At 39.3% G+C, this 13,294-nt stretch overlaps 2 protein-coding genes across 2 annotated transcripts in view; one reads left to right on the plus strand and one right to left on the minus strand.

Annotated features, from left to right (window-relative positions):
* MED12L (mediator complex subunit 12L) overlaps positions 1-13,294 on the minus strand; it is a 327,546-nt gene that overhangs the window by 58,896 nt on the left and 255,356 nt on the right. Inside the window, exons 21-26 of the mRNA XM_019934361.3 lie at positions 9,818-9,949; positions 4,972-5,199; positions 4,105-4,246; positions 2,345-2,465; positions 1,858-1,959; positions 1,017-1,130 (exon numbers count right to left, since the gene is read on the minus strand). Of these exons, the coding sequence (XP_019789920.2) occupies positions 1,017-1,130; positions 1,858-1,959; positions 2,345-2,465; positions 4,105-4,246; positions 4,972-5,199; positions 9,818-9,949 (839 nt within the window). The remainder of the gene's footprint in view (positions 1-1,016; positions 1,131-1,857; positions 1,960-2,344; positions 2,466-4,104; positions 4,247-4,971; positions 5,200-9,817; positions 9,950-13,294) is intronic.
* Positions 1-13,294, plus strand: part of P2RY12 (purinergic receptor P2Y12) — a 45,768-nt gene that overhangs the window by 13,853 nt on the left and 18,621 nt on the right. The gene's annotated exons all lie outside the window — the stretch shown is intronic.

Below are 13,294 nucleotides of genomic sequence, written 5' to 3' on the forward strand. Positions count from 1 at the left end.
CAAAACCCACGGGCACTGCAAGAGGAATGTGTGTGTGTGTGTGTGTGTGTCTGTGTGTGTGTTGAGGCGAACTTTTAGTAGTTTGTTTTATGAAAACCCTGTTATGCTTCCTCATCATCACCGAATAACACTTCTCAAGCAGGAGTATAAAGGGTCAGGGTATATTCTAAAACATGTTTAAGACTCATCTAAAACAATTCCTAACCACTCAGTAAATTTAGTTCCAGTCAAAGGACGCTCCCTTGGAACATTAGAGACAACTTTTGTTTAGTCAAGAACATAAGAGGGTGCCCAAAGTTGAAATTAGGCAGTGTGAATTCAAGACTTCCTAATCTTTCAAATCCTAAATGATTTATAGGATAAAAATGTCTTAAGGTATTGCACTGTAAATGAAAAGACAATACTACTACTCCTGGAGAATATATATCAATAAAGATATAAGGATGTCTTGGACATTACAAATTAAATGAAAACAAAAGTGTGATATCCAATATTGATTTATCAACAGTATCAATATCATTGCAATTATCACCTCATTCATGAAAAAACTAAGGCAGATGGACATAAACGTGTCTAGGGTCACAGTGGAAGCAGAAAAACTAAGATTAAAACCCAGATTTTCTGGTTGTTCTAGTCCTGGAATATAATATGAAATTTAAACCTTTAGATAGATTACCAAATCAACTGTGTCCATCACAAAGTGTGGCTTCTGCCAACAAATGAAGTCAAAACAACCCTGTGGGTCTAAGGATCTATAGTACATCAGAATGAAACATCCTGCAGTTAAAATGCCACAAAAAAAGTATTATATTTAAATTCCCCCAAAATTGTAGATAAGGGACAGACTCCTCCGAGGCCAACTGAACGTGAACTTGGAAAATGCCAACTAATTTTTCCAGGAGAACAAACAAACAAAAATATGTTTCTAATAATATTAATTAGAGTTAAACCTGAATACAAATTATTTTGTCTCAGTTTCTGGTGATTAACCAAGCTGAGTGCCAGGATAGTCTTACCAAGCATCATAATTGCTTTTAAGACAGCAAACACCGCCCCCACTTCAATGCTGTTGTGAGCGGCGGCTAAGAGGTGTCTATCACAGGACGATCTTATTCCGGGGAAAGGTTTGCCTAGGAGGAAAACAACAAACCTTTAATAGTCTCATCACCATCATTAACCACCTTTTGTAACCATTTACAGTCAGCAGAGCCTTTCATTGTCAGACTGCCGGCACTTAATTGCTATTAGCTAGCTTTAATTGATGCTTCAGGGATTCACTAAGAAACACTGACAGTATTCCTTACTTAACTTTTTCTTTTTAAATATTAAGACAATGGTGTTACTCTTTAGAGAGATGTATCCAAAAAATCAGGAGGACTTTTATCCACTTCTGCTGTCACACACACACACACACACACACACACACACACACACACACGCGGAAATGATCTTTAGGAACAGAATGCAGTAACACCCCTAGAATTCTTACCTTATGCCTTTCACCTTAGTAAAAGAATAAATGCCTCACCATTGCCCTAAGCTGCTATGGTGTGTTTCATTAGCAACACACACAGTATGTTGGAGGATCATGCTGCCCACCAGCTTGGCCTGGCTGAGGAGAAGAGGTATTTTTATTGTTTATTAACTCTTGACGTGAGTTTCTCGATACATCCTGATATTACCTACATGAAAGGTGCTGACAGCCCTCTCAATGGCCATACCCCATGCCTTCATCACCTCAAAGCAAGCCCACCAAAATCAGGAAGGAAACTACAGAATGGACAGCCTACTTGGTCAATTTAAGCATATGCCTTCCAAATGAAAGCGTCATCAGAGATATTCCAGCTGTCAGCTCACCGGTTGCTTGAGGTAATAGGCAGGCCTGGGGAGCTCGGAAGAGATGAAGTAGGAGTCGGCATGTCATTCTCGCCCCAGGCTCCGCGTCTGCATCTCCACAAGCTAGGAGAGAGGGATTTTAAAAGCAAGTTTTCTAACATATTCAAGAACACGTCTTCCACCTTTCTATTATGCTAAATTTTCTGGAATAATCTAAATAAATGCTCCTTACAGTAAAAAGTAAGACACTGTCTATGCTTTTCAGAGAAACCGGAATCCTTCCTTAAAAACAAGTACTGAAAGTGTCGTTTCCAACCTCTTCCGTTGGGATCCATGTGACTTCGTTTGGAATAACTGTTATAAAGTCTACCATCTCTACCCTGATGCCATATCACTGCCCAATGCAGGTTCCCTTAAATTCTACTCTGTCACTGCCTTTTAATAGTTAGAAACCACTGCACCAAGACAACAATGAAATAACCAGCGCCGTTCTTGCATGCAGCCTTACCTGCGGCTAGGAGAGAGGGAAGAGCGACGTGCTGCACGACGTCCTCCAGGGAGAAACACTGTCGTGCTATCAGAATAGCAATGAAAGTAGCTAATGAATCATGGAATGAAAGGTCACTCACCTTCAAGAAAAACATTGACACGTTTTAATACCTAACACCCTTTTAAGTAACATCTAAGATTAATATCTAAGAGAATGTAGGTAATACGAATAAGATCTCAAATCCCAAATTGAACCGGTAGAGTGAAATGATTTATAATTATTACCCTCTAGGCCTCCTTCTACTTTATAAGACAAAGAATGAGGTCTACCCACACGCCCAATGCTTTAAGAAGATACTAAGCTTTAGCTTGAGTACATGTAACTGAAAAACAAAACAATAAAACAGCAAAATCAAGAAATCCCTAAAAGATGCAGCATAAATAAGCCTTTTTAGCAGAATGCAGTATAATCTAGCGTTGCAGGGTAAGACCATTAGGAAGCAACAGAAAACAGGAGGTTCCCCTAATTGAAAATCAAGCCTTATTAATGTTTTAGAGTCCCTTTTGGGAATAACCAATAACGATTCTGTAATATAATTAAATCAGTTTTAAAAACAACTTTGAAAATTCTCACCCGACTCCGAAATTTAAAGAAGAAAGAGTGAAGGTGAGTGAGACAGAGAATGAAAGAGGAGAAAGGGGAGGAAAATTAATTCATTCAGGGTGGAAACCTCTACCCTTTACAGATCTCACAAGACTTTGACAGAAAATAATAAGAAAAACAGCTGTAACAGCAGCCTCCACATTAAGTTGTCCTATATGCCAGTGACTATGGTTAGAGATTTACAAAGATCACCTCATTTAAGGGCACCCCACTGTGAGGTTCATACTATTATTAATTCCAACTTTACAAATGAGGGAACAAGCAGAGGTAAAGTGAAACAAAAAACAACCGAGAGATTAAGGAACTACGTTAAAGATAAAAATTTGGGTCTTTTTCTGTCTGGAAGAGCAGGTCACAGATATGAGTTTTACATCTTAGGTGCCCACAGAATGGAGCAGGATTATCCACCTGGTCTTCAGATACCAGAACTAGGAAATAAACCTTCAACGGGGAGCCAGTTTTTAAAATGTATAAAGTTCTTCTATACATGAGATATACTAATATGCAACACAAACTACTGCAAGAAGTGATGGAAGTGATAGGCAGAAATAAAGAATCCAGATGGATTTTTAAGAAATTCACACACCATGGATGCAACATGCTCTCTGAGGATATCTGTGATCCATAAAGGATATCTCTTCATAAGCTTCCTGACACCACTACTAAGAAAGACTGGACACCCCTCTGAATCTGAGCCTGGATGTCCTGATGCCACACAACAGAACCTATACTCTCAGATGTTTTTTTTTCATTCTAAGAAAACAAACTGGTGGTCTTCAGAATGTAAACTGCTTTAGTTAAATTATGTCCTATGCCATGAGGAACCCAAGGCACTTGGTAAAAACTATGAACAAACCACTCTGAGGAGACTATACAGAAGAAATCTCAGCTAACAACAAGGAAACTCTTGGCATCTCCACTCTAGATTAGGCTATTTTATTTTGATTTTTTCCCTTTTATTTATTCTTGGCAACCACATTCTGGTTTATTGCTTTCAGGGAGAGAAAGACAAAATAATTTACAATATTTCAGTTAATAGTTGAGTCAACTAAAAAAAATTACTAGCTAAATATTTAACTGCATAGTTGAGTTTTTAAATGAAAAAGAAAACTTACATCTACAGTGCAAAGTACATCATTAAACCCCCAGACGTGGTTTGAAGAACAACAGAGAGCCTTCAGGACTCCCAGCCATTCTGAACTGAGAACAGTGCAGCAGGCCGTCAGCTCGGAGGAGAAATTGGCTATGTCATTAATCCTAGAAAGAAGAAAAAGAATATAGAAGAAAGTAACAAAAGAGAAATACTCACATACGATAAACTTAATGAACACATAATTTCAATATCATCAAACATGGCGTTCATTTCTTAGATTCAAGGATATAATAAAAATCCACTTGTCAAATAACCTAGTAGAACCTGGAGCAGAAGGGAAAGGAAATGTCTTCAAATGGTTTCTATTGGCTTGGCCAAAAAGTTCATTCAGTTAATGAATACATTGTTCAATAAAGTTCTGGGAGAAAATGAAAAATGTATCTTTTATCTTTACTTAAAACCAAACGAACGTTTTGAGCAAGCCAATATTTAATGCTGTTGAGCAACAAACAATAACCAGTATAGATGTCAATTAACATATTTTTAGTTCTGTGAACAAATCTGACCTGTAAATTCACATTTGTAAGGGCATCAAAAAAATTAAAAGGTCAGTCTAAATCCAGTGTTTTCAAAATCTGTCTTTTTCATTTGTATTTTTGTTATGCCTTTGAAAACATACCAGATAACTTACAGATTATATCTAGAGCATCTCACACCAGATCAATAAGCCAGGTTAAGAAAATCATGGAATAGAGAAGTAAGTGCAGGAATACAATAAGATTTAAAAACAAACAAAAGCCAAATGTCTGCTTAGGCAATTATTAAAGCCCTTAATTTCAAAGGAGCAGCCATGCAACAACTGTGTGGTTAATCGTGAATCCCAGCTCACCTTCCAGCATCCTGATGGCCCATACATACATTCATGAGTGTGTTGCAGACGAAGCTGTAGCGATTGGCCGCATTGTCACTAAGGATCTTGCCCAGCATTGAGTAGTTGATGCTACGGGCTGAGGGATTCTCAATAAAATCCATCATGAAGTCTGGATCCCATCGCAAGTTAGAATTTGCAGGAATCACATTATTATATATGGTTTGCTTTACTTTTGAACAGGCACTACTGAGGTTACAAGAAGAAGAGTTAAAAGACAAAACAAAACTAAAATAACTAGAAAGGTATTTCATTTAAGGACAGATTAAATGGCAGCTGTAATGTATTCCTAGAGAAGGTTCACATTATGGGTTCTTCCTAATAATCGGCACCGGACACAGTGCTTGGAATATGCTAGTTCAATAGTTACTGAATGGGTGGAAGAACAAAACAAGAATAAGACATCTGGGTACTAATCTTGATTATGTCCTAAGTCTTTTCTACATTTTACATGCTTTAAAAAAGAAGCTACTATGGCTTCCAACAACTGTCTCTGAACAGTGGTTGGAAAGTGCTATTACTTAAGAATAATAAAAATGGATTGGATTACACATCAGGAACAACTTGGTGTTTTAGTCCTAATCATTCATCCTGTAAAGCGATTCCTCTCGGTACAAAGAATACGGGGGGTTCATGTGCCATGGCTACTCTGGGCACCATGGTACAGCTGAGAAAGAGAGGCTCACTCCCTGCCTTCAAGGAGCTTAAATTCTAGTAGGGGGATATGGGGAATACATACATTCTATGAGAGTACAGAAACTATTACATTGTTCCTAAAACTTTATCACACTGTACTTCTCAGCAGTATCTAGAGTTTTTTAAGAGCCTGGTCTACCACATTCAGAGTTACATCTGAAGAAAATGCAGAATATTATAAATTTATAAAGGGAATTAGAAAGCATCCCCCCTAACCCTGCTCTGCAGATGAGGCTGAGGGATGACCTGATTTCAAAGCTCAGATTCCATGTACACTTTGCTATTCTAGCCCAGTTGCTGTGGATAACAAATCCATAAGCCACAATTCACCTTCTCTATTCAAGAGCTCTTTTAAGCAGCAAAGACTCTTTGCCTTTTAGATTAAGTTTTGGCAGCAAATTTATTTGTGATCAAGGCGACACACGTCTTAGTCTTATGCGCCTACATAAACAGTAGCCAGGAATGATTTCCTCAAAAATGAAAAGACATATAGATTCTTCACCCTAAGCTGTTAACATTGACAACTGCTTTAAGAAAATTGAGATTGTTCCGTTCAGTGTTTACCAAAAAGTGACTTTAGACATCCTCCTTCAGAATCACCTCTGGGGCATCTGTTAAAAATAAAAGACTCCTGGGCCTCACTGCAGGTGTACTGAATCTGTATGCTTAAAAAGCAGTCCCAGGACTTCCCCAGTGGCACAGTGGTTGAGAGTCCGCCTGCCGATGCAGGGCACAAGGGTTCGTGCCCCGGTCCGGGAAGATCCCACATGCCGCGGAGCGGCTGGGCCCGTGAGCCATGGCCGCTGAGCCTGCGTGTCTGGAGCCTGTGCTCCGCAACGGGAGAGGCCGCAAAGTGAGAGGTCTGCGTACCGCCAAAAAAAAAAAAAAAAAAGCAGTCCCAGGTAAAACTAAGTACCAAATATGCGTGGAAGCACTGGGCCAAGAGAGAGGACTGAAGCCACCCACTAAGTGGCAGCAAGTACAATCTTCTACACCCTTTTTCTTCGCCTACAACTTATATAAAAACTTGTCAGGGGTTGCTGAAGGATACAAGTTTGCAATCTGAAGTCACAACCTATTCAAAATGACAGAATTATACAGTCCCCAGTGTTTTTAAGAATCTCCCTTTTCCCTGTCTTAACCCTGCCAGGCTGCATATATTCTCACTTGGCAATAGTTCTTAATTTGTTTCATTTTCCCACTAAAAATGAAACAAAAACAAATTTTGCTCTCTGCTGGTTCCCTCCCTAATACCACGTCCCTGGTTTCCTCTACCACCCAATACTCGGAGTCTTTAAGGAAACAGAGTTCTGCATAGAGCAAAGCAGCATCTCTTGTTATTCAACTTTCCATTTAATTCTAACAATCTACCCCTGTCTGTCTTTGGAAACCAGAAGAATTCTGCTTTTCTTTCCTAATTTTTATAAAAGTCAGCCTCACTTTTCGATTAGTATAGAGACTTCTCTCAAGTTGATGCCCTCCTACCTCCTCTGGCAGTTCTTCTGAACTCTGTGGTTCATGGTGAAGTCTCGTGTCCCTTCATTTCTAGGCTTCATATTTCACTTATTACACTCTTTCCAGATGAGCTCTAGGTTTTAGTGAAATGTTAGCTGCCACCTAGGTCACTCTCAAATTCTTAGCACTCTCTGTTGCAGGCGTATATGGAGTTTAAAAAACCCCAAACCAAAACCAAACAAAAACTCAGACATTTTCCTTCTGAAACTTGCATGTATAAGAAAAAACTGATAGAGTAATGAAAGCAACACCACCTTGAGGCCAAAATGACTTATGTTCAAATCCAGGCTTTATCATTTATTAACTTATAATGAGGAACGGCCATTTGTTGATAGGAAAAATCATTTCTACTTCCTGGGGTTGTTGGGAGGATTAAAGATCTTGATGGAAATAACCCGCCATAGTGCCTGGCACAAAGCAGCAGCTCAGACGTGACTAATCAGAAGCAGACGTGACTAATGCTCTACTTCCTCCAAATATGATTCTTACACAACCTTATAGATGATGTTTCTGATCTAATCATTAAAAATGGTCTATTAGTATACAAACAGAAGTCTCTGCATATCTAGCGTCTGTTTGACCATTTTTCGTAATCCCAAGCTACAAATAATGCCTGACTTGAAGGTTTCCTGAGAGAAACGCAGTTCTCTTCCATGGCTTAGTCCAGGAAATTTTAGACGGGTAACCCCTTGTGAAGCCCCATGGTGCTGATGCTAAGTAGCCCCTCAGTTCATGGCTGGTCTCCTGAATCTCCACACAGCCAGTGCGCGTTACTTGAATTAACTCATTTAACATGCTTCACCACGCCGCAGGAGCATTAGAGGTCAAATACACCCAACTGTGGCTTCCTTGGGAAATTCACACGGCTGTCGCAAGAACCGACTCTTGTATGAGAAAGCTCTATGAAAACTGTAAACTGAAACTGAAAGCGCTCTGTAAAGTAATAGAAGAATACGGGGGCGGGGGGGGGGCTTCCCTGGTGGCGCAGTGGTTGGGGGTCCGCCTGCCGATGCGGGGGGCGCAGGTTTGTGCCCCGGTCCGGGAGGATCCCACATGCCCCGGAGCGGCTGGGCCCGTGAGCCGTGGCCGCTGAGCCTGCGCGTCCGGAGCCTGTGCTCCGCGACAGGAGAGGCCACGACAGTGAGAGGCCCGCGTACCGCAAAAAAAAAAAAAAAAAAGAATATGGGGTATTATTATTACAACATTTCTGTCGAAAGATGGTTCCTAAGACCCACTCAGACATTCCATAAGGGATTATTTTGAAACCTAATTCATTTCATAAAGAACATACTTTCACATTTTTCCCTATCAATACCATTAAAAATATCATGGTTTTTGATTTGGTATATATCATTCTTTAAGCAGATTTTTTTTTTTTTTTGCAGTGCCTACTATGAGCCAGACACTCTTCAAGGTACTGGGATAGAGCAATGAAGAAACTAAAGAAAGTTTCTGCTCTCATGAAGCTTACATTCTAGAAGGGAGCCAGACCATAACTAAATACATAATGTATGAAATGGGGAGGGGCAAAGTGCAAAGGTTCAGAGAATGACGGAGACCGGGGGGAGGGGCTATTTCCAGTGCGGTGGTCAGGGAGCTAGAGCCCCGAACGAACTGTGTAAGGGAGCATCACGAGAGAGGTGACAGCAAGTGCAAAGGCCCCAAGGTGGGAGTGTGCTTAGAGTGTTGGGAGACCAATACGGACGTCCATGTGATTAGAATGGACAGAGAGAAAGTGGTGGAAGACAGGACTGGATCCAGTAGATCCTAAAGGCTAGGTAAGGACTTTGAATTCTATTCTGAGTAGATATGAGAAGCCACTGGAAAACTTCAAGTTATTCTTATTTCAAAAGGATAACTTCTGAAGACATGTTGAGAATACACTTAAGAGAGTCAAGAGTGCAAGCAGAGAAACGAGTTAGAAGGACACTACGATGGTCCAACCAAGAGAGGAGCACGGTGGTAGTTGCCAAGCAATGAAGAGTGGTCAGATTCTAGATGTACCTGGGAGGCAGAGTTCATAGGATTTACGAACAAGCTGGATGCAAGATACAACGGAGCAAAGGAAACTGTAATTGACTATTCTTTCCTTGCCTGCTTCCAGATTCCAAATTTATTCTGCCAGCTATTACTGCCCCCTTCCCTCCCCCAACTTAGTTAATCATCTAAATTTCCTCCAACACCATTACGGAAGTACAGACTCTCCAGCACCTGTCTACCTGTCGTGGGTACAAGTGCTAAGGTGCAGAGGATGACAGGGAGTCAGAGATGCTCTGTGAAGTAGGAAGTTCAAGGAGTCAGAGAAGCAAACGCAGGGAGAAAGTAGGTATGCAAACAGTGGGGAGGCAATGTTCCAAGAGAGGTAACAGCAACTGCAAAATACAGAACGTTTTCTCTTATATCAAAACTGCAATCAGAGCTAAACATGCATAGTGATTTGGAATAGGAGGTTAGAGCTACAATGAAAGATAATTCAATAGGAATTCTGGCAGATATAATTAGGATTAACTTTCATTATTCAAACGGATGACAATTTGGTACACAAACAAATATAGGAACAATCCTATTCCTATTCTTTCGACTTTCTTCTACCCACCTGAAGAGGTCTCCGAATTTACTTCTGAGGTGGCTACATGACACATAGAGATCGTAGAGGTAGGCTAAGATGCATCTTTCTGGGGAAGAACATTCTGAGGGGTTCACCACATGCTTTACCACGCCACACAATCTGGGGAGAAAAATATATGAAGAAATGAGACACTTTGCTAATATACGTGTTAGCGCTTGGATCTTTTAGAGTGAGAATGTGTCCATGTATTACTCAAGTAAGAAAAAAGATACCAGATTGTTAACAGTAATCATTATACCAAGTAAATAACTGCAAAAAATCAGTTTTCTATTATGATATTGAAACACTAAATATTTTTTTAACACTTCAGAAATGCCATTAAGAAATAAAAGAAATTCCTCCGTACAGAAGATATGTAGGGAGGAATCCACCAATAAAGCTGCTGTGACTAGGACACAAAAGTTGTAGGAGAGAATCTCTCATCAGTAAGAAGACTGACAAATTCTGGAAATTTGCAAAGGGCCCCATGTCCACTATGTAAAAGGGCAATCTCTTCGTATCAGTAAGTCTGGGAAATCTATTTTCAAGACCATGAGCTGGTTCTGGCATGAACTTGAAGAATTCATGGCTTGAGGTCACATTCTCCTCGTTTTTCCAAACTAGAAACAAATTTATTTTAGTTTATCTTAATAAGAATTTAAGACCCCTTCTTTTTAGTGACATTCTCCATAAGACTTGTGGTTCAGAAATACCACTATTACTCCAATTCCCCAGATCAGAAAGATGGCCTTTTGGGCCACAATTCATACAGAACAGAAGTTCATACCACACAGAAGTAAACACTAGCGGTCCATCCACCTATCTATGAGTCTGATTCCACTGTCATCTTGCATTCTGTTACAGGGCTCGGTACTACTACAACAGTGTCACAGACGACTCAGATTATTAAAGCTGAAAAGGGCTTTAGAAATCATCTGATTCACCTTCCTCATTCCACAAAGAGGGCTCTGAGCCTCAGAAAGGTGATGTATCTTGCCCACAAGGCAAAGAGCTACTTCACAGCAGATCCAAAAGGAGAACTTAGGTCTCCAGAACCCCAGTCTGGAGCCCTCTCCACTGTTTAGGGGACGGGAGGGAGGCTAGCATGTCAAGGCTGAGAAGGACTCTGGAGTCACAAACATCAGAGGTGGGACCTAGGAAACTATGCAAAGAAATAGCCACGTAGCATCCCAAGCCCTGTGAACTGACATCAGCAGAGGCAGGCAACTGATAAAGGCTGTCAATTATAGCAAAACTGTCTCACAGTTAAGGAGAAAAGTAGATGATTCAATCAGCTGTTACCTATATAAACCAAAAAATTCCAGGTATACCCTGAAAAGCAAAGAATTATTTTGTGATTAAAATAAACAAACATTTATTGAAAGTTTGCTAGGCATTTACTGTATCGCAGTAAATATTGAGTGTTTGTTTCCTCAATAATTTTGTCACTTACTCGAGGTAAGAAAAACATTTTACATTGAGATCCAATATGCTTATTCATATAAGTGCAAAAAAAAAAGAAAAAGAAAAAACCCCCAAATAATAGTTTTGGGGAAAATACTTATCCTTACTCTACATGATAAAGAACAAATATAATAAACTGAATATCAAATATGATTTTATGAACACTTAATAGAACACAAATTTAAAATGTCAAAATAAATGATAATGAAATAAATTCCAAAATAACAAACAAACAAACAAAATACTCGTGAAAACCTATTATATTCATTTCATGACCAACTAGAGATGGTTCCATACATGGTTTTAAAAAGTATGGTATAAATCAAACAGCATGAATGAGCTCCTAGTTAGAAAGACTTTTAGCAATCTGGGAGATTTATTGGCTATCTGATGTTGGGTACATCACTTCACCTACCACTCCATTTAACAGGCCCGAGTTTCCGTTTCTTGACTTATAAAATGGTACTAATCATTCAACCCTACAGGGTAGTGGAGGGCTATAAAATAGTTCTATATTTCCTGGGTTCTAAGATGGTCATTTCCTTACATTTAAAAATATCAGGGATGTTTCAGATGTCCCTTAGTAATAATCTAAGTGTATATTATCTGTGGTTATGCTCTCATATGAAGAGAAAGCTTACGGTCCACAAAAGCTAAAATATTTACTATCTGGCTCTATACAGAAAAAAGTTTGCTAACTTCTGATCTCAGAGAAGAAAATTGAAGAAAGAACCAAGAATAGGAGAGACAAGGTAGAAGGAAAGATTAGGAAGATATTAACTGAGGTGCCTTCAAGTGGTAAGATAATATTTGCTAGGTGAGGAAGCGTGTAAGTAGAGAAGAGGCCCAGAAATAATAAACTTAAATCAAGCTCAATGTTGGCAGAAGTTTAAGGGCATAAATGCTACTTAAGGCTAAAAGCTGAAGTCAAGAATGTATTTCTCTATGGCCCAGCAATCCCACTACTGGGCATATACCCTGAGAAAACCATAATTCAAAAAGAGACATGTACCACAATGTTCACTGCAGCTCTATTTACAATAGCCAGGACATGGAAGCAACCTAATCGACAGATGAATGGATAAAGCAGATGTGGCACATATATACAATGGAATATTACTCAGCCATAAAAAGAAACGAAACTGAGTTATTTGTAGTGAGGCGGATGGACCTAGAGTCTGTCATACAGAGTGAAGTAAGTCAGAAAGAGAAAAACAAGTACCGTATGCTAACACATATATATGGAATCTAAAAAAAAAAAAATGGTCATGAAGAACCTAGGGGCAAGACAGGAATAAAGATGCAGACGTAGAGAATGGACTAGAGGACACAGGGAGGGGGAAGGGTAAGCTGGGACGAAGTGAGAGAGTGGCATGGACATATATATACTACCAAATGTAAAATAGATGTTAGTGGGAAGCAGCTGCATAGCACAGGGAGATCAGCTAGGTGCTGTGTGACCACCTAGAGGGGTGCGATAGGGAGGGTGAGAGGGAGATGCAAGAGGGAGGGGATATGGGGATACATATATACGTACAGCTGATTCACTTTGTTATACAGCAGAAACTAACTCAACATTGTAAAGCAATTATACTCCAATAAAGATGTTAAAAAATTTTTTTTGATAAAAAAAAAGAAGAATGTATTTCTCCCCCAAGATTACAAAGTAAAAATGTTTCATCTTAGGAACTGCAGTTAAAGAAAAGCACATATAATTAAGAGACAGCCTCTTTTACAAACTGAATGTAACAACAATTGGATTTAATTTGGTTATGGTTATTGATTTACATGTTTATTACAGAAACATCTTTGAGACCATGAAGAATATTATAAAAAATATTCAAATTAAAAAAAAATAAATCTATGTGTGTAGAATTAACGTGGAAGCTCTTCCTCTTCTCCTAAAAAGCTGCTGTTAAATGGATGACACTCTAGAATAGAGTACATGTTGATTACATGCGCTAGATTACCAAAAAAAGGCACTGTGAACCCCATGTTTCT

The sequence above is a fragment of the Tursiops truncatus genome, chromosome 4, assembly GCF_011762595.2.
Source record: "Tursiops truncatus isolate mTurTru1 chromosome 4, mTurTru1.mat.Y, whole genome shotgun sequence".
In the NCBI taxonomy this organism is placed as follows: domain Eukaryota; kingdom Metazoa; phylum Chordata; class Mammalia; order Artiodactyla; family Delphinidae; genus Tursiops; species Tursiops truncatus.